Here is a 27,379-nt window from a genome sequence, read left to right as displayed (position 1 = left end):
TTTTTCTCTGTTTTTCCATTTACTTTTCATTTACTAGGGGATGAGAGAGGCCCAGTGTTGGAAGTCATTGTGTCTCGAACAAACTTTATCTCATCTCACACTGAGAAGCCAGTAAGAGTGGTTGGTTTATCCACTGCTTTAGCAAATGCCAGAGACCTGGCTGACTGGCTAAACATTAATCAGGTATGAAAAAAGTTTTCATGCGGGAAAACAAAATAGCAATTGGTAAGATAATTCAAGGTTAAACTTGAAAAAAATCTTCTCTTGTAGATGGGTCTGTTCAACTTCCGGCCATCGGTGCGCCCAGTTCCTCTGGAGGTGCACATCCAGGGCTTCCCTGGCCAGCATTACTGTCCTCGCATGGCCAGCATGAACAAACCTGCTTTTCAGGGTAAGCAACCAGCTCCTAGACCTTTTCTTCCTTTCTCTAATAGAGAAAAGGACTTTGCATAGTTCATTTGCAGCACATTTGCAACATGTGTTAGTGTATGTACTCTTGGCATGTATTGGGAGAATCTGCTCCGCTAATGGCCCAAAGATATTTGTCTGAAACATAAAGTGTGCTGCAAATGCAACATGTAAAAGAGGAATGTAATGTATTTGAACAGAAGAATAAAATTAGTGTTAGTGAAGGGGAAATAAAATGTGTTTTCTCTTAGTGTTTGACACCAGAAAGAAATATTCGTGTAAAAATATTGGAAATTTAGAAAGCAATAAAATCATTCATATTATTAATCTGCTGAGGTATTTTCATATGGACCACTGCATGTTAGCATTAAAAAAATTGTGAACAGAAGTTGCAAGTCAGGCTAACCTCCTATAATTCTAGTTTCAAAGCAATAACCATAAAATTCAAAATTTGTAGTGCATCCAGATATGCTTCTGTTTCCAATTTTTTATTCTTAACCAAGCTGGCAAGCAGTATAGATTTAAGAAAAGCTCTCTTGTATTTTATTTGAACATGTTTTGTTTTGGTTACATAAGGATTATTTATTATATCAATTAAAAATAACCTCCAAAATAAATTTTGTGGTGTGAACTGCTGTTGATTGTGAGGTGACATTTGTGAGGGGACTTTTTAGCTGCTTTAATTAGCCTTATGACAGAAGCAAAGTATTGATTGTGGACTAGAGACCAATCTTGACAGCTCGGATTATTTACACCTCCACAAGAGTGTTGTACAAAAACACTAATGAACAATAAATCTGTCTTGGGCTGTTCTGCTACACCTGTTCCTGAAGCAACAAAAATCCATTAGATGTTGGTATTTTAAAATATTTAGATATATTGGCATATATAGTTGGAAGGTATAAATACACATGAATTTTCCCATTTCAATAATTTCATAACTGCATTGCGTATGTATATGCAGGAGCACATGCTGGGTAGTGTTCATGAACTGAGGAATAAGATGTGCTGGTGGGCAGTATGAAATAGTTTTCAGAAATTAACAATACATAAATTTAATTGCTTGAATGAGAAGTACATGAGAAAACACACAAACGGATTTATAAGTGCTTTAAAGAGAGTATTTGAAATTCTAGGTACACCTGTTTATACTTCTAGTGCTTGTTGATTTTAGATAATATGTATAAATATGATTTATTGCATGCTCTGTTCCCGACTTGTTTGACATGATACAGTCAAGGTTATTTTAGCATTTTCATGGCAATACTTATTCCTGAGACCATAAAAATTTCCCTGCAGCCTGAAACTTTTCAAAGATGGGCTGAGCAAGAAAATGCTAATTTAAAAAGTCCTAAAACCTAATTGGTTTAAATATATCATAATTGGTTTAAATATATTGAACTAGTTAGTTGGCACAGAAACCAAGTTCTCTTTTACTGTAATGCCCGCTTTCACAGCAGCTATTGAAAAGTCACTTTCTGCTTTTTTTCCCTTTTCTGATATTGGTAGATTGAAGTGATCCTCTGTAGGCTGGCATGAGTTTACACAGCTCAAGCTCTGGGTCAGGCAGAAAGCAAATTTTAGACCTTCATGGCACTGAGCCTGAGACAACATACCCCAACAGTGTAGAAAAAACATTAACATACTTTTTAGGCTGAGATAGAGAAATTCACAAGCTTGAAGTCTAGGAAGCTTGTCTAGATTTTGTGGTGCTTTGTTGGGTTTTTTTGGATAACTGGTTCTCTTAATTAGCTTACAGTGTTCACTGAAGTAGCTGAAGACTCAGCTACATGTAGTTTTATGGCCTTTGGTTCAGAGGTGGTGTACTCTCACCTCATTTGAATCCATCCAGTAGAATAAAGGCTCAGTAGACATACCTCAATGTCATCTGCAGGGAGGTCTATCAGCTGCCATGGGATTGCAAAGAGAAACTCTCATTTTTGTCATTAAAGGGTCTAATTCTCAAATTCTGTTTTGCTCAACAGCAATTCGGAGTCATTCTCCAGCCAAGCCTGTTCTTATTTTTGTGTCATCCAGACGTCAGACAAGGCTCACTGCCTTAGATCTCATAGCTTTCCTGGCCACAGAGGATGATCCCAAACAATGGCTGAAGATGGATGAAAGAGAGGTAGAATCATTTTACCTTCCTCATTTGTGCTTTGCTTCTATCTTACTGATGTTTGTTTGAAAACAAAAAAAAAATTCATCTGAAACAAAAGAGTCGTTTGAGGGTAGATCTTGAAAGAGTTGTGCATATGCTAAATTTCCCTATGTATTAAAAGTAGGGACAGCATTAAGGCTATAGAAGCGTCTGTGCAAGAGCTGAACTTCAGAACACAAACTCTTTTATCTTTGTTTTTTCCTGCATATCTTATTAATGCTACTTCCATGGTCCCAGACAGCATATATCACAGGGTGCAAGTCTTTGAAACCAAGATAAGACAAAGACTAAAAGAAAGAGGGCTAGTGCTCTCTAAAGTTTACAGCTGGACATCTGTGACTTATAGATGTTAAGCTGAAATCTAAACCAAATCTCCTCCGGTGTTTTAAGAGAAAAATCATCCTTCTCATAAGATGCATTAAGTATATGTATTTGCATATATATCTGTGTCAATATATGTACCTATGTACATACATGCATCCATCTATATTCCTAGATAGACAGATATACTGCAGAACCAATCATTTAGCAATGCTTCAGTCTTGCATATCAATGAAATAAATCAATGATATAAAAAAGTAAAGAAACCTCTGCCAAGATTTTTTTAAATATAAAGATTGCAAAGTGAAACACTTAGATGTTAAACAATGCTAGCAGAAAGACTTATTTTTTGCTCTTTTTCAAGAAATATAATCTTTAATTACATTTTCTTCTTTTTTTCAATCTTCTTTTGTTTACTGCAAAATGTGAATGATGGCTAAATAATAAACAACCTTTCAATATTCTCTTTTATCTGTATTCTTCAAACTGTATACCAGATTATATTTAATTCACACAGTTCAACACCTGCTCTGAATGCAGTATTATTTATTTTACTCTGCACTAGTGGTCCTGATTATAGTATATCATTGCTGCAAAACAGGTTTTTCTGATCGATACTCAGGATTACTAGATTTTGGATTTATTGCAAATCTTCTACTAGGAATTTCTGTGATAATTTATGATCAAAACACAGCAAAATGCAGGAACCATAAATATAAAATCCAAGTTGAATATTGTATGGATATTTTTATGTCATATAAATATGAATATAAATATATCATATAAATAGATCATTTATATATAATATTATACAATTATAAATAGTATATATCCAAAAGCATAAGTTTCTAGATTATATTATTTGTGTTTGTTTGCTCTTTGCCAAAAAATTAAATGAGATTTCCCAGAGATAAAGCATAACATCTTTAGCCTTTCTGTTTTGGATGGATTTTAAAATAGAAAATGGCCATCTTGGCTGATAAACCACTATTACTAAAGCATATCTCAACTTGAAGGTACTTTTCTAGCTGTATATCCTCTATTTAATGTTTTCTTGAACCTAATAGAAACATTTTATATCCAAGTTGTTATTATTACTTAGTAGAGTACTCTAGTACCTTGTACTGGTTTACTGCAGTAATCTCACCTAGAATTAGAATATGCACTGTGCAGCTTGCCCTAAATGACTTGCATTATTATGAATAGTTTCCCCAAGTCCTGGGAGCCACTGCTATTCTGAAAAGAACTATAACTGAAGCTTCTTCACTTGCTGGAAAAGGGTTTTCTATTAGGAGTCTTTGAATTTCATGTTTCAGAATAAGCCTCTGAAGGTTTTGAAATAGGAGCCAACAAGGACAAGCAGACTTTGCATTTATTAGTTTAATAACATTTGCATATGATTTGTATTTGAATTAATAAGCTGAATGTTTGGAGCATGAGATACCTACCAAGTTACTCAGTTCTGATTACGTAAATGTAAAAGACTGAGGATTAAGTTCTAAGTTGTTATATCTTACCACTATTATGCAGAACACAATTCTGTTTGAAGTACCCACAATTTCAAGTGGACATTTCTTTGGGCAATTATGGGCCTAGTTTGTAGTTTTGTGTTTTAAATGAGCACGATTAGCCTGAGTTTCATTTGACATTGAAGCAAAGGACAAAGCTCTAGTAGTGCTGCATACATAGTATATATCCTACCCAATTTTTTTATGATAATCTAATAATAATAAAAACTAATCATAATTTAAGGGGTTTAAATTTTAAAAATTTAATCTCAAGTAATATTAAAGTCAGAATTAGACAGGAAATAGACAAAATTCTCTCCAGACCACTATAAAACTTTTAAGTTTGAAAAGTAGAACTAGCAAATACTTTATAGCAGGCATTCCATGTCTTAATCCCTTTTCCAAAATTTCAGTTTTGGAAATTTTCTCAATTTTAGAGAGTTTCTTAATTTCATATGGGATTAAAATGGACCAGTCAGAAGAATTAAATTTTGTTGCCTTTTAAACAACATTTTTTTTTCCTTTCAGTTTTCAGTTTTTCACATTTGGGTTGTTTTTTTTTTTGCCAACCACTATTCCTTTAGGGAGATTTACAGATAAATTACTTTATTTTCAAAATAGATGTAATTCTTAACTGTCAAGTATTTTGAAATATAAGAGATTTTTCATGGGTTTATAGAAAGTTAGCAAGCTGTATCTCAGACCATGGCTTTTTCCTTCAGTCGGCCTTATTATACATAATACATATTATACATAATATTAATTTTGGCTGGCATAAGATTCCTTTGAGAACTCATTAGTAAGTTTTGTTTAATGGTTTAATTGGGTTTGCTACATGATGGCTAAAAGTTCATCTGTTTATGTGACCTTCCCAGTAGATTTCTTAAGCCTTCTTGAAATGTTCTAAAACAATGCCATCCGTAATAACTTCTAAACGACTGATGTTGAGGTAAAGACAGATTCTTACAGCCATTAAATACATTTTTTCTTTGTTCTTCTTTGTGGTGGTATCAGAGAGATTCAGGCCTTGTGGGGAAGAGACTGGAATGCAGCAGAGACCAGTACTGATTCTTTGTTAATGTGCTGTTAGCAATACTAGATCTTTGTTTATCAGCTATGCCATCATGTTAACTTCACTCATCTTCTCTGTAGAGATTCTCTCTCTGGTGGTAAACCAGGCTCTTGTTTGAAGCTTGTGATGAATTATTCTGTTCACAAACTTCCAGGCTGCTTTTCACAGTACTCTCAGAGAACAGGCAAATCCACTTCCAGGTCCAAATATCAAATTCAGGCAGCATATCAATCAGTTATATTTCAAATGACATGAACTTGCATGAACCTTCTGGAAAACATATTTGTATGTATAAGTGACATATAGAAACAACCCTTCAACTGTTGCCACCAAAGTAGATAACAGCTTGCCTGGATCATGGAGGAATCATGCAAGATGTTCTTTCCCTCAAAGGAGTCATTATCTAACAGGTGCAACTGAATTATGGTCACGAAGGAATTTTGTTATACAGGCATCTATTGAAAAATAGATATCTTATAGGCAGCTTCATTAGGTTTTGGGAATGGTTCTTCCTGGACATTTTCCTTGAATTTCATGTCTGATACGCAGGTTTTGGCTCATACCCATTGCAATATTCAGAAAGTTGAAAGGCATTCAGAAAGTTGAGACAGCAGTCAATCTTCATAAATCTGGCCAGTACTTAATGAAAATTGTTGTTTCTAGTATTGCTCAGTTTTGCAGCTCTGCTGGGCCTGTTGCTGCATTAAAATAGTTAAATTTGTTTCATAGATTCTATCCAACTAATTTTCAGGCTCTGTGCATGCTTTTTTGTGAAGAAATGGCCACTCAGAGACCTGATGCATTACATATACTTTAGTCTTACCAGGGAAGTCTCCAATGATGTTTGAAATACCATACTTACCAGGATTTGTAGCTGATGCTTTAAAGCTCACCCCTACATTTTCCAACTGCACATGCAGACATTCTTCAGGATTTAAGCAACATTGCTACAGTTCATCCAGAGTATGAGTGGGCAGTCTCTAGGATAAAAAGAATAGTTCTCTTTAGAGCCTTTATGATGTTTTTTAATTCTTCTGTAAGTTGCATTGCCCATATGCATTCCAAAATTTCTCTCTCTTGCAATGTGCCCCAAGACTGAGTTTATTTTTCAGCAAAGACTGGAGAAGCAGCAGCAGAAGCTGTTTTCCTTGCCATCTGCAATAACAGCAAGGACTCTTCATTAGACATCAATCTGTAAAGATTGTCCTGGTCATGCTTTTGAGGCACAGGTGCATCATCACAAGGAATGTGAATGGGCAGTGCATCTCAAAGAGGAGACTGCATCTGTAAATAGAGTGGTTCTTCATTTCTTTCTCTTGTTCTTTGATGCCAACATGCCCATGGAAAAAGAAAATGTTATGCTTACCCTGGTTTTTTTGTATAATCATTAGAGGATTTTTAATTATAGACTTACTAGCTGAAATTCTAATTTGGACTTGTCAGCCAGGACTGTCATGTTCAAGCTTGTGAGCCATTACTTATCTTGTTAAAAGGGACAATAGCTCAGATTATCATTTTGGAGACAGACAGTGCCACCAGCTTCTGATGGTCAACTTGGGTAAGATCAGTTATACTGGTCTACATTAGGAGCTGACTGAAGAGGAGCAAGTCCTTCCCTGTCACAAATTGCATCTACATCTGTGGTGGCAGAAAATGTTGCAATCTTTTTACAACATAATTTATTAGAATCAAGTTTTCAGTTTATTTATTTTTCTCTAATGTTTTTATAGCCTTTTGTTTTTTAACCTAAAACAAAAGTACAAAAGTAGTATTTATGGTTTATTGTTTGAAGTCAGAATGCATTTCTCACCAGCAGACAAGCAGGGTGTTTTCTTATTTGTTTGGTGGAGTTTCTTTAAAAATTTATTCCCTGTCCAGATACTTGGATTTATTTTTCTTTAATATTTACAGTGCAAGGAAGGAGAAGAAATGTACCAGTGTATATAGTTTTAACTTTAACCACAATGGTTTTTGCATTCTGTTTTGTGCATCCTTTGGCCATCTGCATCTTGTTAAGACTGTTCTTTATGAAACCTCTAGAAATAGCTAATATCTTTTAGCACAAAGATACCTGCAGTAATATTCAATAGCATCCATATCAGGCAATAGTTTGCTTCCACAGAATTCAAAGGCCCTTGAATGAAGGACATTCATTGATTCCAGAAGAATAAATCAGACCAATCCTGATTTTGCTATTTTATACATGTGAGTGTATAAACATGTGTGCAATAATTATGGATTAGTATGTGTGTATTTGTGCACTGTGTGGAAATACACATAGCTGTATGTGTGAAAGGGAATTAAATTTTATCAATAGCCAGTTTGCATTGTTAATAAAAAGAAAGAAAAAAGCCAAAACCAACAAAAAAAATCCTAAAAATTCTTGGAAAGACAAAAGATGGCTTTTCCTTCTCTAACCTTTAAATCAAACAACCTATTATCTCCATGTTAATGTTTTGAGGTAATGTTGTGCTATAAAACAGGAATAGAAGAATCTGGTCTGTATCGTGAACAGGCATATTGCTGTCATTTAAATGTGTCTTTTAGTGTTAAATGTTTTATTATATTATTATTCTTTAATATATTATTATATATTATTAAATATGATTTAATGATATATCTCAACTGTTTAAAACACATTTTAAAATGTTCCTTGAATATTATTTGAGTTTTTTTAGGCAGCTTGTTCTGTGTGGGATAGCTCTGTAGTATAAGCCAATTCTTCATCAAAAATAATTTTGTGAGTTTTTTTTCCTGCCTTTAAAGATCAGGAGGGTACCCAAGAATGATTGCTAAGTGTTTCAGTCATTCTAGAAGTTCAACTTCCTTCTACAAGATGTTGGTTTTATGACACAAAAGTGTGTCATAAAAATTAACATTTAGTTATAACAAGGAGATGTTTTTATTTCACTTAACATCTGTAGCAGATGTGAAATATGTAATTATTTTTGTAAAATACTTCATAACTTTCACGATTCTTTTGTTTGGCAGATCTTTCTTCTATTGGGCATTTTAGACAATTGATAAGCATTATTCAGTGGCATATGGTCTGAGTCTGACGTGCTTTGAAAAGAGTAGAGAGTACTAATAATGAGGATTCTGTGAAAATGGGAAAACCAGCACAACAGATATGCTTTGAGAAAGTATGGGGTTTTAGCATCTTGAAACAATATATCACACTCAAAGGGACAGAATTGGGCTGCACAATCTGTTAGCTCATTCTTGTCCAATCTGGTCTCCTCCTTTCTTTTGGAGCCAGCATTGTCATCAACTTGCTGAATTATACTCTGACTGGAATGTATTTCAGGCACAGGGTAATGTATCTGCTTAAATGGAATCCTATCTTTCTACAAAAGCTTTTTAAGTATAATAAATTTAAAATATAAAAAAAAAGTTCTATTAGCTTAAAGTAAATGGTTCAACAGTTTACATATGTGCAGGAACAAAGAAAATGACTACTTAGTAGTTTGACAAAAATCTGGTTTGTTTAGAAATAAGAACAGAAAATGTAGAAATAAAGTTTATTTTTAAATATTTTGCAGTGCTACCAGGTTCCCAAATTGGTTTTCAGAAGATATTTTAATTTATTCATCAAAAAAAAAAAAAAGCTAAGAAAGATAGCCAAACCTTTCAGCCTGTGCCTGATCCTGGTTGTGTATGAGTCCAGGGAAAAATCCCTTCCTGGCATTAAGTTCCCTGCATTGGTGTTGTACAGGGCTTTTTATAATGCCAGTACAATTTGTATTTCCTTATATTATTTTAATTTTTTTCTTTTCTAAAGATAACATAGATTTCATTTATCCTTCTGTGAGTAAAACTACATGACAGTTGTTTTCAGAAAGATAAGTAGTAATTGAGCCATAACAATTCAGAAATGTTAGATTTGTTTTATAGTCACAGTGCTGTGTCTGTTTCTTGTTAATGAACCTATTAATTGTGCCATTATTTCTTAATAGAAATTTATAATATTCTTACACTACACTGACAAAAGGGAGTTACATTTTTAAATAAATTGACATGAGAATTTTAAGCCTTGGATTGTGCCTATGGGTAAAACAGTTATGTTTATTACAGTGATTTATGTGAAAGTAAGGGGTCAGCTAAAAATGACTAGGATTCCCTGCTGCTAAAATGACAGGATAGCAGTACATGTGCCAGTGCTCCTGCTAAGGGTTCTTTAGTTTTCCTGTGGTAAATTACACAGCTTTGCAGGTATGACTAACAGCACCACAGGCCGCCGCTGTAATACGAGTCAGAGGGGAAAAAAAATAACCACCACTGATTGTAAAAGCAAGAAGAACATCTTTGAATAAATTCCCAGCAGCATGAATTTAGGATGTTTTGTGCTGGCAACTCTATGGCAGAAAGGTTTAGCTCAGGTTGTGTACTGGAAATAGCTCCCAGTGTAAAACTGTGTGTGCTGAAGGAACAGTCTAATCACTAAGCCAAATCAGCTAATTTGATCCCTGTACTGTTCTAGAGGAAAGGGGGGTTTAGATTCATTATTTTCCCAATATCACGTTCTTTTGATGTGAATAATGAAATTAATGTCTTTGGAATTTGCTTGTTCCCTTACGTTAAAGACATAACTATCATAAGGTGCTGATTCTTGGTGGGGAGAAGAAAAATTAATTCAGCCATTAGTATCTTTTGTCAATTCTTTAATGCAGAAACTGACTAAAATCTAAATGCATTTTTTTTTTATTTTTCACATATTTACCAATTTTGTTTTCTATTTTTTTCATCCTAATTTCCTGTTCAATGTATACATATATTTATTATTTCTTAAAGTGTGTACATAGGCAAAAGGAGCCTATGCACTACTAGTACCAATTAATAAACCTGCAGTAAAAAAATCATTAATAGGTTTGATAATATTTTTAGTATTGCATGTTGATGGTCATAATTGTAGAGAAAACAGTATGTGTGTTCCCATTTTATCCAGATATTTTTTAATCTTAAAGAAAAACTCTCTAAGATGGGTCATAATTCATGTTGTCTACACTGAAGTCACATGTCTACATGTTGACTAGAGAAATCAAGGTTTGGTGATTGTATCTAGATAGATAAACTTTATCCTTTAACATATCCTCCTGTCATTCATCTCTTTATTCTCTTGGACTTATCTACCCTGCTTCATACTTCCCTTTCCTAAATGGACTTATCCCCTCTTCACTTCTCAATTCATTTGGTTTTTTTCTTTCTGCTCCCTTTTTTTCAGTATTTCATGGACCCTTCCACTCTTGTAAGCACCCTTTTATTTTATATGTGCTAGATCAGTTTATACAACAAACCTTCCATGTCTTACAGTACAGGAAACTCTCAGGAACATCCAGCCAACTGCATTGTGAGGGGAAATAAAGTTTAGGAGCTTCTATTGACAGATGAAATTGATTGATCTGTCAAAAGTTGAACAATTTCTTGTTTTAATTAGTTTCCCTGTTACTGCCATCAGTTGTGGTTCTGTTAGTCAAGATTACTTCAACAAATAGACTTTTTAAATGCTTTGCAATTTACTCTTCCTGACAAAATTGATTGATTTACAAAATCTTGTTTGTTTGTTTGTTTTAAAATCCTCAATATGAGCTGTTATATTCTGTAGATATTTTGGTGCCTTTTAAGGATTCTCAAGTAGCAACATGTTACTTGACTCTAGAGATGTGAATAATTTTATTTACATTAAGGTCTGAGAATTATAAAACACAGGAAATATTTAGAGAGGTTACAATCTTGAACATCAGAAGTGAAACACCTCAGAGTCCTACCTAGAAGTGAAAATATCACTGTAGTCATGTGATGCTATCAGGTCTCAGTCCTTTGGAGAACTCAGTCTGAGATGAGGCTGAACACTGTCCAAATTATTCAGTTACCCTGACTAATTTTTTCTGCACTACTGTTTTTTCTCTAACTTTGGCTATACCTCCCATGACCATGAATGATTCTGCCCTAAGTATGCAATATCATGATGCCACTGCTGGTGGCACCAGGAAACCACTAATAAGAGCATAAATTTTAAAGTTCCTGGCTATAATTATATTAAAATCACATAAAATAATAAATGGCCTTAGAAATAAAACAATACAAATAATTTTGAAGGGCAGAATCACTTAACAAGACAGTTTCATTTGTTTTTACTAAGAGGCTTTTCACAGAGGTCATCTACAAAAATAAATAAGTTTATTATAAAAGTTATGACTTGAAAATGTAGGCAAAAAAGATAGTTAAAATTATAGTAGTAAAAAGAATCCCAAAAGTCATTGACATCAGATTAGAAATAATTAGTAATAATAATAAAAATAGCTTTTTATCTGGACTTCTGAAAGTTTTAAATGAACACACTTAATAGATGTTGAATTTCACTGAGTTTGAGTCTATAAATTACAAACTCACACTCAAAAAAATTTTCTAATTAATTTGCATTTCAGCCCGTAAATAGAAAGCTTTCTATTTTTCATTTTGATGAATAATAACTGCAAAATTATCAAACTGAGGAATAATGTTCAATGTTCTAATGTTCAAAGGTATTAGAGAGAGCCAAATTTATTTTCATGACTGTTATTATGTTACTGGTTGCAGGGATTTGCTATGTTTTTATACCAGACCTAACCCCTTTGATACTAGGGATTGCATTAAACAAACACAGAACAGAATGCACGGTATTTGCCAGACCTGTCAAGATATTTTCAGCATTTTCATTTCCTTGTCTGTGTTACTTAGCATGTCAATAAAGTCATGTGCATTTTGTATTCCACCCCCATTGTTAATATAGTGTTTTTTTAGACAAATCTTGTCTTTTCAGAGACTGAAGAAGGCTCTGATTTCCTGCCTGTATAAACAGCATAAAGCAAATTATCATTGCTACAAAAACAAAAAAAAAAAAAAAAAGAAACCAAAAAGTTGAAAATTTCTTAGTAATCTGTTTTAAAGCATGCAATTATTCTTTCTGTTACAGATGAATGACATTATAGTCACAGTTAGAGACTCGAATCTGAAGCTGACACTTGCTTTTGGAATAGGCATGCACCATGCAGGTCTGCATGAAAGGGACAGGAAAACTGTGGAAGAATTGTTTGTGAACTGCAAAATCCAGGTACATGTGTTCTTTTTGAATCCTGCTGTAATGAGTTTTACATGGAATTTTAAAAGTTGGCTTTTTGTTACATATACCTCATTAATCTTTCTTTTTGTCTTAGGTTCTTATTGCCACAAGCACATTAGCTTGGGGTGTAAATTTTCCAGCTCATTTAGTAATTGTTAAAGGAACAGAATACTACGATGGAAAAACAAGGCGTTATGTGGATTATCCCATTACAGGTACTCACATAAATTATGGAAATGTTCAAATCCTAAAATGTATTTCAAGCATATGCAAATGACCTCAATTATTTAGTAACTGAATTTGGATAAAGACTAGGAGAATGAGGTAAGGGTTTTTTTCTTTGTTTAATGCAAGTTGTAAGAGAACTCTTAAGATTTTCTGCAATAATGAAAGTGTTTCTGTTTCGTGAATCTTTTCTCATGCTAAACTCCTTTAATGTGTATCACCCAAAATAGACATTAAACAATTAAAGGGACAGTATAAAGCTTAGTCTCTGTATCTAGTTAGCTAGGTAATTGTATAAAAGGAATTTTTCAAGCGCTGAGGTTTTTTTTAATTTCTTAAACCTTTTCTAAATAGAAACAAATCTTTAACAGTAAACTTAGCCATGGTTTGAAATGCAACAGTTGAATCACACACGTATGAGAAAATAAAATGCATATATAGTCACTACTTAAGGTAGCAAATGAAAAACCTTAACTAGCCTGGTATCTTCAGTGATATAAGAGATACTTCAGAAATAAGCAGCTAAATTAAATATTTGAATTTCTGGCTTGATACAGACTTTCGTTGCTTTCTGGCTCCAGTAAACTCCAGTTTTCATAAACCATTCTGCAGTGTTTTCAACAAGCTGAAGAAAGTGAACCATGGAAGAACTATTTTAGAGTTCAGACAGGGAGAATATTTGTCTGGATGGTACTAAGTTTGAAGAATGAGGACAAGCTAAATTTATTCCAGGTTTCCTGTTCTGTTTTCCCTTTCTCTTTTCTGAAAAGAAAGTTTATTATTAAATGCTCCTATACTACACTAGCAATGTGTACACCTCAGGACAATCTAAATGGTATTTGTTAGGTTGCATCTTTTTAGCCATGCACTGTCTTTTCATTGAGAGAAGTTGAGTAACATAAAAAAAGCTCAAACTGAAAATACTAAAGGGGTTACTTCTTCAAGTAACCCATCACAGAGCTTAATTTAGTGGTTAGTGCTCTGCAGGAAACTTGGGATCAATTTCCAGACCAAACTCTCTTTTTTAAAGATTCTGGTCTGACCTGGGATCTTAGCCATGCACACTTGTATTTTGTGACAGCCTTTGGCTGATGTAAACTTAGTGAAAGCAGTGTCTGCAGCGAAGCCGTGTCGCGCTGGTGCCGACTGGAGAGCGGCGGCGATCGTTTATTGCTGAACGGGGAAAAGCGGCAAGGGAGGAAATCAACGGAAGCTTTAAATTTTGTGTTGAATCCATGGCACTGTCAGAAATCAGTAATAGAGCAAATAATATATTTAAAAGAAATCAGAGACTCAATAAACAGTGCAGACTTACTATGCTGTTGTAGGAATCTGTTGTACAAGTTCACACAAAGGCTTCAGGGAATGCTGATACTTTCACTCTTTATTACCATTCTTCAACACTGTGTGTTGTTCAATTCCTGAATCTTCAGTAAGGGCAGGGGAGGGGGTGGATGGAATACCACCATCTGTGATGGAAGCATTCAGATTTTGTTGTCTGCACTGCAACAGAAAATGCAGATTCCTTATTTTATGAAGAAACATGTGGTGTGGTTTGCCTAAAGCATTTTTATTTTTAACTTTCTAGAGAGTATTTATGCATCTGGAACTTCTGTGGATAGGTAGTACAGTTTTGCTGCAGCAATAAAATGAAAATGTAATTAATTTCTTTCTGAAATACTTCCAAAAGTTTCACAATACTGTCTTTAATGCTGCCCTCAAGTTATGCCTTCAATGTTCCATCATGATATTACTTGGCTTCTCCCTACTAAAGTTACCTTTCTGTGTCAGGAATGCATTTGGCTCCAAGAAAACAGCTGAGGGCAGAATGAATCATTCTGGAGTGTACAGCAATTTCAAAATAAGTAAGAATGCTTCTTTGAGTGAAGTCAGAGGTTTTGGGGAGGACTTTTTCTCAGTTAACAGTCATTTATTTAGTCAGCAGTTGGATCATATTTAATATTTCAGGAGTTTAGTCCAGTGGTTAAAAGCAGCCAAGCAACATATAGTCAGTAAAGAAAATATTGAGTTTGGATAATTACATAGTGGATGTTGGCAAAAATAATTTCCTGACACTTTTTGGTAAGTCCATTTCCTATATGGTATTATGCACAATTTAATTCACCACACAGAATAGCAAGAGGTTGTTCCATCAACCTCCTGTGCACACAACTATTCAGAAGCAGCAGATTTAAACTAGTTTCATTTTACATCTTAATGTCACTCCTAAGCTAATAAAAGGAATAAACTGATAAAAAACATTGCTTTCTATAAGTCAGTACACAAGTGAAAAGGTGTTACTTAAAACTCACAACTGGGCTGTCTGTTTCTCCTGTTATGGTCAGTTGATGTATCTCATTCTTTACTTTCTGGAGTTTCCTTCCTCAAAAGAGCTTTGGGCCAAAAGCTTACTGATTATTAACTCAAATAAATCACTTCAAAATGCCAGGTGCTGCAAGCCACATACTGGGCAGGTATAATAGAGCTCATACAAAATGCAAAAAACATTAAAACTTGTAAAATAAAGATGTAAAACTTATGTATTGCTTTCCATTATTTCTTCTAAGTTAAATAGCAGTTGCAGGTACCAGAAGGATTCAGAGCCATGGTGAATGAGGCACAAAGCTACCTATGCAGATGCACTTCTCATATGAAGAGAAAACTAACAAATACATGATAAGCATGCTTATCCTTGTAGGCAGGTAGCCAGTTGAGTATGTTTTGCATAAACTAGTATTTTCAATGTTTACTGAAGTCATTAATTAGTATTTACAAGTAATGGTGTGCAGGTAGTGTGTCTGAGCCAACTTTTAAATCTGTATATTATGATGTGATATAAGGAAAACATACAATATGAAACCATCTCGATGGTTATATTAGTTATTAGCACTCCAGTGCTAATAACTAATATAACTTGTTTAAGTGGTAAATATAAAATAGTGCTCAGTAATTAGAAATTGAATATGCTATTTTTATCTCTAAAGTAGTCAAAACCTAGGAAATCATATCTAGCAGAAAAGCCTACATGAGGAACTTGTGTAAGTGTGAAGTCAAGTATTTGAAAATTAGGAAATGATAGACAATTGTCATTGCAGCCTTCATGAGTTCTCTTATTCATCATCTTTAATTGCATGTGATAAAATGAGGATGGATGTGGAATGGAAGGAGTGTAAAGGCAATTTATATTAGATATAATCCTAGATTGTATTGCAATGGGTAATCTTTAAGTATACAAGAAGATTGTCTCTGACAGAAAGTTCATCATAACTTTATCTGAGATGGAAAAAAACCTTAGAAATGTCGCAGCCAATAGGGCATACAAGGCCAAAATAATGCAAAAAAGCTATATTGCACATTATACAGACATAAACACATTTGTTTATACATCCAAACAAATATTTGATTTATACATTATTGTCTCTCTGGCAGATGTGCTTCAGATGATGGGGCGTGCTGGCAGACCACAGTTCGATGACCAAGGAAAAGCTGTCATTCTAGTTCATGATATTAAGAAAGACTTCTACAAAAAATTCCTTTATGAACCATTCCCAGTGGAATCAAGGTAAAGATAAAGCAATCAGAAAAGCTGATCAAACTATAAGCAGTACTATAAATGAGGGATAGAGGACGTGGAAACAAAATTCCTGTGCTGGATAAGTCCTAAACACTGGGGTCAAGAGGAAGACAATTTAAAAAAAGAAATTACGCATCTTTATGTAGAAAAATCCTTTTTTCCATGAGTTTTGAAGCACTGCTGAGCTAGTCAGTCCATTCCCAAATAATACCACAAGTACTTCTCCATTTAGGGGGTGTTGTCTCAGACATGTGAAAGCACAAACTGTTCTTCAAGGGCAGTGTTTAGGACAACTATCCATGATCCTCAAAACCCTCTTTGAAATTCTGTGGCAAGTTACTAATAGGAAAAAAGCAAGGTGAGTTTATAGCACTTTTTGCCTAGAATATTTGTATCATTATAGATAACGCATTCTGGAAAATCTCAAAAGTTCAAGAGGTTCAAAGTTCAAGTTTACATGGTGTAAACTCTTACTAATACATTTTTAACAGATATTTCCCTATAAAATTGCAATATTTTTGTGAGAAGTGTAAAAACAGCACCAAACAGCTTCTTGGAACCTAGTTGATGTGAAGTTTGCTGTCCAGCAGAATCTAATTTGTGCCTTGATTTTGATATTTTAACTTATTTAGTTGTTCACTGAGAAGCCAATCTAGTTACATTGGTCTCCTGTAGAGGAATGTTTCATGGAGCAATGCTCAGAGATCTAATAAAGCATGAACATTACTGAAAGCTTTTCTCAGTGGCAAAGAATTCACAGTATTGTTCTCCTAAGGAAACTTTATCCCTCAACATAAGTGATAATGGGACCTCTATCTGCTCGGGAAACTTGTTGGAGTTTGTGAGTGCAGTCCACCTTTGAAATGTAGTTGAAATGGCCTGGTGTATTTGAAACTTAATTTCTGTGGTGCACAGACAGACATACAATTTTTGCAAACAAAGAATGTGGAAACATACACTTCATTTCCTTAGGAAACCACAGATTTTAACATAGAAGTTGCACTTAGCACATAAGTCTAGGAGTTGAACTTCTTCAAAATGACAGCTAATGAGTGAAAAGAGTGATGTGATTAAAATGCTGATGATATATCCAGACTGCATGGCATTAGCATAAACTAAGAAATATTTCTATTCCTTGGGAAGTGGTGTTTCTAAAGAAAGAAATCATATCTTCTTTGTAACAGTAGTAATCACACTTTTGTTCATGTTTGGAAGACTACAAATACTCTATATTACTAGTAACTCCATTTGTGTTTTTATATTTACTTTGTAGTTCTGATATATTCCATATTTTATTATAAAAAAAAAGAATATTTTATAAATTTGCATATGAAGAGTCACATATTAATAATAATCTTGTTTTCTGTAGGTTGTAAACCACATAACTTAGGTTTGTCTTGGTCTCTTTTATGATCAAGTATTTCATATCTTCAAAGGGATACTGGTTGGGATTTTTGGGGGCATTTTTAGTTTTGGAATGCTTTCCCATCTGTTTTACCAAAGAGCAGATTTATCAGCTTTGTGTAGTATTTCCAATTTGTAAAAGTAAACTTCATAGTTTTTTAATTAACATTTTTTCTAAAAGCCATTGTTTACATATTTAATTGTAAGACTTGATCACTGAACTCATAACTGTCTTTGTGCTCTCCCCGATTATGGGCCTGAAACACGGCAAATTAGAAACAAAAGAAAATCCAGAAATCCATTACTGTGGAATAGCAATTGAATCATCTGTCCAGCTTCTGTTGGACAATCTGTGTAGAATGCCTGCAGTTCTGACCCTTAGAAACATGCAGTCACCAGTACAGAGCAGTAAAACAGCTACTCATGCCAGATTATTCTTTACTTTTAGCAACAGGAAAAGAACATTGGGAGAAGAAAAAGGATATAATACAAGAAAAATTAAGCTGAACCTTAAGGATATTGGCTATTCTCCGATTGAACTCTAGCCAGGCATGATCTCATTAGATACCCTAATGGAGGTCTTTGTTCTGTTTAATGACTATTTTATTTTTTAAGAATCATTTTAATCTGTTTTTTTATTCTGTTTCTGGGTAAAAGTAGCTGCTCTTATTCTTTTTTTTTTGTTGTTGTTTTTTTTGGATGAAGATGAGGCAAAATCTGGGGGAAGCAGTTTTGATGTAATTTTAATAGCCCTGAAGTATTTGTCAAGTATTAGCTAAGCTATTGCCACTGTTTCATTTCCTGTTTGTCTTTCCATATGATTCTCTATTGGATTAAATCAGCATGATCATATGGTCAACATACAATATTCAGAAGTTACCACGAGTAGCTCCATCTGAATATGTTCCATGAATGATTTAAACTTGTGCATTCTTGGTCCAATCAAAAAATAATTTGAGCTTCATTCCACTATCATGTAAAGAAGATGACTGACCTTGCAATTACATTCCCCCTTCTTCCCCTCTTCCCTTTTACTGGAAGAAAAATATATAATATTTTCAGATTGAAAGTAATAAACCTTTTAATGGACAACTCTACAAAATATATTACCTGTCTTTGTGATTGTAAAGTCAGCTAAATCCTTTTGTTTCCTGTTCTTCAGCTTGTTAGAGGTGCTGGCTGACCACTTGAATGCTGAAATTGCGGCTGGAACTATTACATCTAAGCAGGATGCAATGGATTATATCACCTGGACGTACTTCTTCCGTCGACTTATAATGAACCCAACGTGAGTATACAATATAAAGGCAATTTAATCTCAAGGTAACTTGAGGTTAGAGTTGATCCAAAGGTGATCTGTCTGCTGTTGGAGCCTAGAAATACTTCACAGTCTCCAGTGCAGGAGCATTGCTGGCCCACATGTGGATTAAAATTTGTGAGCATATATTTTTTATAAATTTTACTCTAAATATAAATGCATTTTTTGGCAGATAACTTTACAACTTAGTTACAGCAATAAAATAACCTTATTGAGAGGGCTATACCAGCATCCCTAAAATAAAATTCCAGATTATCACATTCCTTCAGATACTGTATTTATAATGCAGTACCTTTTTTTTAGCTACCACATTGATATGTTCTGCTCAGTTTTCTTTAGAAAATTTATTAAGACTTGGACTTTCCTAATAAATGAGAGAATAACTATCAGCTGTTTCTCTGTGATAATGTTTGCTTTCATTAGGGTACCCTGGTGAAACCATGTGTGCAATATTTTCAGTGATTGCTATCATCCTGCCTAGCTCCAGCTGGTATGCAGATCATTCTGAGCTGTTCCACCAGTGTAGCCTGCCTTTGCCACAAGGCTGTTTTGGGTAAATGGTGTGTTACCTGTCATGTGATCATTCACCCACTAAAATAATGTGGCAAATAAAGAATTAACCATTTAGATCACTAAATATTTCTAGATGTACTCCAGTGTGTTGTGTTTCTGAAATCATGTTAATGTCCATAGCATTTGGCCAGATTTTCTGCCAGGTACTTTATGGGCAAGTGCTGCTGGGACCCTGCAGGTGATGAAATAATTTCCTTTAATTCTTTCTAAGTCTTTTATTAGTTTTTAATTCTGTATCTAGTCCTATGCTGAGAATCTCCCACAAAACAAACAGAATTTCCATCTAGTCTTCTTGAGAAATAAAAAATGCAGAGCATTAGAACTGTAAACTAAAGAAAGCATTTTCAATTTTCTTACTTTATAAGTGATACAATGCATACAGTTATGGGAAGGGTATTTCTCCTCAGAGAGTTAAATTATGATTTTTTAAAATGTTATATTTAATACTTTTTTAGTATAAAGAATAAGTACTATTCCTTTAAAATGTCTTGCTCTTGAATTGCTTTGGTAAAGTGCTGTAGTTGATTTGGTTTTGGTAAGCTTTGATCATGTGGTATCTGTGGTAGGTACATTTTTTTAAGACACAGCATATAGGCCAAAGGTAAGTGTGGAATATAGAAATATTGTTTCATTTAATAGGTAATCTCTTCCCAATATAAAAGAAGATTTCCATTTGAGTGTGAGGTTGGCATGTTGATTGCTGGTCAGTTTTTCTCAGCAGTTTCTTTATTGTCATGGACAGCTAAATCTGGAGTTATCACAATTTCAACTTCAAAGCAAAAGTTCTGCTATTCTGAGATGGGAAGAAAGTTGGGGGGGATGGAGGGCAAAAAAAAAGGAACTTCATAATGTTCATAATGAGATGTAGTGTCTTTGTAGGGAGTACCAGGATGAACAGATCTTGACTAGTTATGCCCATAATGGCAGAGTAGGAATGAATAATGACGTTTCTATTGAAATTGGAGTCTTGCATTGGAACACCACACAGACAGGTTGGAACAGTTGACAAGTTGAGCTCTTTATCCACACAGGTACTCAGCATTCCTTCTGTACTTAGTCATGCAGGGAAAAAAAATAAGGACATTATTTACTCTGTCAAACAGTTTGTCAAATCATTTCTAGATACCAAGCACAAATGTAATGGATGTGCATGCATTCCATTCTTTGACATGATTACAGTCTTAAGTTTCATCCAAAGTTACTAAACTTAGTTAGTAGTTTTCCTGGACCTGCTATCTGTGGTATTTTCAGACCTTCTGAAAGCCAAGCAAGCAGTTCCAGCATGGTCAGTGTTTGAATGAGATACATCCAAGGAAAACTGAAGAGTTTTACAAAGAGAAGTCAGTGATTGTTGAGATAACTCTGAATAAGTTGCATTATGGTAATGGAGTTTTACTGTGCCATAAAAGAGCACATGAAATGATTGATATTATCAAACAAAAAATATTTGTGGTTCTTAATAATCCAAAGATTTTAGGATTTGGGTTGGGGTTTTTTTTGTTTTTTTTTCTCAAAAGAATAGGAGCACAATTGCTAGTTTTTGGTCTAGATGGTTATGCAATACTCATTCCTTGTCACTTGACAGAAGTGTTCTTTATTGTGTCCTGCCCCAAAGCAATTTTGTTGACTTTCTCTCCACTGTGAAACAAGACCTATTCTCCAGACAGCAGGTACCTTAGTGGTGAATAAGTAATTCCCACATGCATGATTAGTAAAATGCCTTGGGATTCATTGGCATAAAAGTCATTGCATATGATGGTGTAAATCCCCAAAATAATGGGCTTAGGTAATATGCAGAAGATTTATATTCTCATTTATTGCCAGTTTTAGCTACTTGTATATTAAAGCTGCATAAACAAACGTAGGATCATCCCATCCAATTCCAATCCAGTACCATAAAATGCCTTACTGAATGCCTGCAATTTGTACTATTGAAGTAATGGTAATCTACCTTTGTTCTGGGATAGAGATCCAAGTATCTTTTTCCTCTAAGTATCCAGGTTTCTTCTAAACATGAAGTCATCATGAAAGTTTTCCTGGCAAACTTGAGATAATTTGTTAAACTTCTAATGATAGTTGTTTTAATGGTGTGGAAAATCATTGCATGGTAAAATACTCCTTTTCATCAAACCATTTTAATTTTCTTGTTTGATAAACTCCTGTTTCTCAAACTCTATGGAATAGGTTATAACTGTCTAGATAAGAGGGGTAATGGAGCTGTTGCTTTGGGGAAGGAGGGTAGCTGAGTGCTAGTTTTTTTCCGATGCATGACAACTAGTCACGCTTGTCCTGTTTGGGAGATCACACATGAATGACAGGGGTGGTCCTAATGAAATGTTTATCAAAGTGTTTCAGTCTCCAGATCCAGAGTTTCTTCCCTGTTCTTCCCTTCCCTGAAAACAGTTAATCCTAAGTGCAGAGCTTTTCACAGTTTCTGTGCTACCTCAGCCAAGGAGTGCAACATGTACTCCTTTCCACATGGAGCTGTAGTCCCTGTGTTCTTTACTTAGTCAAGGTCATATCACACAGATCAGCAAAGGGCCCTGTTCTTTGCAAGGGGCTACTTGGACAGGCTCATCTATCTCCATTCCTTTTCTGAAATGCCTTGGGTATTTCATTCTTTTACCCTTATAAAGGATTATAATTGTGACTTTCTATAAAAGAATGTCTATGAGAAATATTTTCTGTAAATCAGATTATGATGTTTTCCAGATACATGTGCAGTAAAAGAGAAATAGAAATTTATAACACATGTAAAGTTAAGCAGAATCATCTTTCATTTGGAAAGTTAATTTTTAGATATCCTAAGAGCACACATCACATCACTATTAAAATGTATGTGAGTATATGTGAGAGTGCATCTGTGTACATGTGCACACTTACAAAACCAGGTTCTATGTAAATTCCTTGTGAAAACCTGAAAAAAGATATTTTATTATTTCATTCTGAGAATTATTATTAAGAGTTTTTTTCCCTTGATATCAGTTTTGCAAAGTTTTTTGGAGTGAATGAATAATACAGCATAAATTATAGTCTCAGGCTGATGAAGCCCTTATCATACATTTATGTTTTACTTTAAATTACATTTTCTCATTATGATTAGCTGAACATGTGAATAAAACATATGAATACAAATTATGGTTATATGCTGCTCCAGTATATTTTCTGCTATTATGATGACAGGTAATATCATGGTAGAAGTCAGTCAGAATGAAATACCTATGTATTTTGGTGACATAATCACAGTTATTCAGAATTTTAGGGTTAATTTGGAAGTGTGTCAGAAGGGAGATTAGTGAAGTTAAATTAGCTAAGATTAAGAAATAAAATGGAAAATTTTTACAGTAGCTAGAATGTGCCAGTATATTGTACTGCAGTGATTACTAAAAACTAATATTTTCAATTGGTAAACAGATATTTCACACTGGACTTTGCCAAAGGACTCTTCCTTTCAAAATGACATTTAGACCTATATGCATGTACTGATATATATGCATGTATATATATTTAATAAATGACAGCTGTAGGCCTTATTATGAATATGATAACAAGAGTTTGTTCTTTGGAATTATCAGGGTCAGAGTGATGTGAAAAGTACAGGATTGTAGTTCACAGTATAGTTTTACCAAATATTCAGACAAATAAAGATTGGCTGAGTCTGTCAGACAGGAGAGCCCCAGGCTGCTGAGTATTTGAGCTGCCTCCTGCTTCCCAGTCTGCTGCAATCTTAGGTGAGAATACAAAGCTGAAGACTCCACATCTCTCCATCCAGAAAGAAAATTCACATTATTTTCTTCCTGTTCTTGGATATGATTTACCTGTAAAAATTATCTGTTGGAATATATGATAGGAAAAAGAAAAATCTTATCAATATGTGAGCAAATTTATGTTTGGCTATGACCTCTCATCTCTCATGAATGCATCTTGGGAGATAAAAACTGTCTTGCAAATAATTAGAAGCACTGATGTGGGGGTAAATACTTTGCTGATGTCAGAGAAATTGAACTTGGTTTTGTTCCTTTTAAATGACAACAATGTGCAGTATACTAAAAGCTGATTAAAGGTAGCAATGTATCTGTTTCTCCCACCTGGCATACACAAAGATATGGATACAGGAAAAAATGATAGGGGTAAAATGCAGGGTGGCATTACTGCCTGCAGCATGTGTGCACTCTGTAATGCCTTTTTGCAAGCCAGTCACGGACTCCAGAGTCAGTCAGTAATGCCTTAACAACAGAAGTGAGTTGGTACTTAAAGTCATATCTCTCTCTGGCTATGAAGATTCATCAGTTATGCCATATACTCTGTACCATTTCCATGGTGCTATTTGGAGATGGCAGCTGCTGAAGCTGATGAAAGTAAATATAAATGATGACTGCAGTAAAGGGACCCAGATTACTGTCTATGCTCCCCCATACTTGTTAATAACAAAATTTTGCTTTCAGAACTATAAAATCTCAGAAAGCACACTTTCTTGCTATCAAGTGTATGCTGTGGATTTGATGTTTCGTGCATTTGTTCATTGCATTTGACCTACTGACTAGCAAGGTTCTTCTTTAATATTTTTTGGCTGACTCTTGTCACCGATTTTCATTATGTGTGTCACTATTACCACCGTATAATCTGAACATAAAATACATGGTGCTGTAACAAATGACTCCACAGCATTGACAGTTATAGCAGGACCATTTCAAGGCTGATGAAAAATTTCCCAGAGAGATCTCAGGTCAGGTTTACATAAGCTAAACAGGAAATGATTGCCACCATTCACATTAAACCCTAAATGTTTTGTGTAACTTCATCTACATTTTATGTTCCTGCCTGTCTCTCTGTCTCTCTCAGCTGATGAAATTCCACACTTCCTTAGATTAGGGAAATAAGTTCATGTTTCAGTTTGTTGCTCTTGCTAAGCTCTGCAAGGTTTTGGGATTTAAAATGTGTTATTTAATGGACAATAAAAAGTTCCTTCAGCTTTTGATTGTTTAAATTTTACATACTTTGTAAATTTTTATGATACCTAGGGGTTTGTTACTGCTTTTTCCCTATGGACTACTAATGGAAGTTAGCCTGTCTAGCCCATGTGCTAGATGCTGTTAGGATAAAACTGCCTTTGACTTTCACACCTCTCAGGGGACGAGTAATTGTTGTGTTCAAACAGCCTGTAATTGTGATCCCGCTGGCTTTCTCAGTACGCTTCTGGCTATTAGAATCATTAAACAACTCAGCACCTGTTAACAGCATTGTAAATATTCAACCCTGCTTGTGTGCAGGTTGAGTCCAATATAGGAGAAGGCTTACAGAGCCCAGCCTCATAAATTAGAGCTTCTGACAAGTCAATTATTGTGAAACTGGGCTTCACTGTGAAATAAATGAAATGGTGTGCTGATAAAAAGGTAGGCTGTCTGTTTATAGCAAAGGGGAACTAATGACTAGATGATTCAATGCAGTGAGCATGAAACTGCATTGTTTTTATTCTTTATCTGTAATTAAATAGTTAGGCAATATTGCTTCATAGAGGAACTCACATATTATGCAGTTTTTATACTTGGAACATACCAACGTGCAGAATTCAACTTGCATTTATTCCTGAGCATTGAAATCTAATGTCATGATACCTGTGTTTTCACTAATAATTTTAACAGTCTTTCAAGATGAATGGCTTTGATTTTTATTAGGGGAAAATGTGCTGAATGACCAAGAAGCTCCTGTGGGTGTGCTCAAAATTATATCTGCCTCATTACAGACAGTAGTTAAAACATACTGGTACCACTTCACTCAAGATTACAAACCATTTAAGATTTTTCTTTACATTGTTTTATTTCCACTAGGCAGCTACATATTCATTCCTTTAACTACAAGTTACAAAGCAGTAAATTTAAAATTCACAAAAAAATTCGAAAGATATTATAAATTCCTCTGTGACGATAACTTCAGTTAACTGCAGTGAAATATTGCAAATTAGGCAGAGAATAATAGCACAAACCTGTTTGAATTGGTGTCTTAAATTACATTCTCAGGAAAGAATTTTAGTGTATTGCCCATGTTCCTTTTTTTTGTTTTATCAGTATTCATCATGAGTGTCATGGTACTGCAAATAAAGGTGCTGAAATTATATGGTGGAAGTCTGAATACCATGACAACAAAAAGTGCCTTAATTATAAGCATTTCAGAAGTATTCTATTCAATTTAGAGAACTAATAATGAATCATTAGTGGTTTAGGAGTATAAAATAGAAATTCTTTTTCACCTCCTTAAACAACTTATTTAGCTAATTTGCTCAATTATTTTCAGAAGGTAAACAAAATTTGACAAAATAATTCCTGCTAATAACCAGAAAATAAATGTGATTTGTGATGTCAAGCAAATAAAATGGGCAGGTAGAAATTTTGACCATTTTGTATTATCCCTCTATCACTTAATTTAAAAGGACACTCATGAAATTTAGGTTGCATCAAAAACACTATTAAAATAATTTTTCAACAGATGAGTTTTCTTTGCATGAGGCTGATAATATATGGCTGGCTAGTACATAAAATGTGTAAGTCAATACAAATAGTTTGGTTTAGTTTTGAACAATAGGTGTGTTGGAAGTTTATCAGATCATCTCAGCATGAACCCATACCCTATATAAAAAGTCACAGAGTTGAATATTCCACTGCCATGTATCTATGCTTTTTTTGTTGTCTCATGTAGCTGGCTGGTATCAGAACACATTTATTAAAACTTTTTCTTATGATAGTACTGGTTTACTCCAACTTTACCCAATTATAAGTGAACATTTAAAGCTTCAGAGAATTAATCCCATAATTTGGAGTTAATAGCAAGAGGAAAATATCTGGACATTGCAATACTGCTATTTAGCATTCAGGCTTTTTCAGTTATGCTATGGCTATTTAAAAAGATGTATGGTAAAAACTTTGTTTAGGAAAATAATAATGAAAATCATATTATGTAAATTAAGCAGTTATGTAAGGACATTTGTAGCTTATAAATTTAATTCCATCTTTTGAAATTTGCAAACAGCAGCATTACAGTAAATGATGTAGAATTTAACTCAGAGAATGGGATTCATCTGCCCAAATATAACATCCACAACTGAACTGGTTGTCTAAAGTTCTCTTTTTCTTTTTTTAATCAGTGATTACATTTCACCTCATTAGTAATGTAGAAGTAGATATTTAAAATACTTCAGATGAATAGTATTCTGCAGGTGCACTTTTCTTTCCAGTGACAGTGAAAGGAGTTTAAAAAAATGAACTCAGGTGCAGCAATAACTTTGTAAAATTGGCTAAAATGAATCTCAGTATGCTCTTTTGCAGCCTGTTGTTCACCTTCACAAAATAGCATTGAAAGAACCCACTCTCGATTACAGTGGGGTTATTTCAAGTGGGAATGCTGAGTACAAGATCATAACAATCGTAAATTTTAGTAAAGCAAGGCAGGTAGAACAAAGGAGCATCTTTCATCATTGCACAATCAGTAGTCTATTTCTGTCACAGTATTTGACAGGATTAAATGAGCAATGACTACCTTTTTTATTCTGCTTTTTAACAGTTCAATAAATAATCAGATTTTATGTTTGTTTTAATTCTGCTTTGAAATTGCATGGTTTAATTACTCTGCTTAAATTCAAAATTTTAAAACTTTCTAAGCATGCTCATTACTAATTGAACTTAATTGTTGCTTCCTGATCTGGTGGCTTTGCTGAATGTAGGG

At 34.2% G+C, this 27,379-nt stretch overlaps 1 protein-coding gene across 1 annotated transcript in view; it reads left to right on the top strand.

Moving 5' to 3' along the window:
* Window positions 1-27,379, top strand: part of ASCC3 (activating signal cointegrator 1 complex subunit 3) — a 251,664-nt gene that overhangs the window by 180,573 nt on the left and 43,712 nt on the right. Inside the window, exons 28-34 of the mRNA XM_066547531.1 lie at window positions 38-183; window positions 271-391; window positions 2,394-2,536; window positions 12,423-12,560; window positions 12,664-12,784; window positions 16,224-16,356; window positions 18,935-19,060. Of these exons, the coding sequence (XP_066403628.1) occupies window positions 38-183; window positions 271-391; window positions 2,394-2,536; window positions 12,423-12,560; window positions 12,664-12,784; window positions 16,224-16,356; window positions 18,935-19,060 (928 nt within the window). The remainder of the gene's footprint in view (window positions 1-37; window positions 184-270; window positions 392-2,393; window positions 2,537-12,422; window positions 12,561-12,663; window positions 12,785-16,223; window positions 16,357-18,934; window positions 19,061-27,379) is intronic.

The sequence above is a fragment of the Molothrus aeneus genome, chromosome 3, assembly GCF_037042795.1.
Source record: "Molothrus aeneus isolate 106 chromosome 3, BPBGC_Maene_1.0, whole genome shotgun sequence".
In the NCBI taxonomy this organism is placed as follows: Eukaryota; Metazoa; Chordata; class Aves; order Passeriformes; family Icteridae; genus Molothrus; species Molothrus aeneus.
This window is presented reverse-complemented; position numbering and strand designations above follow the sequence as displayed.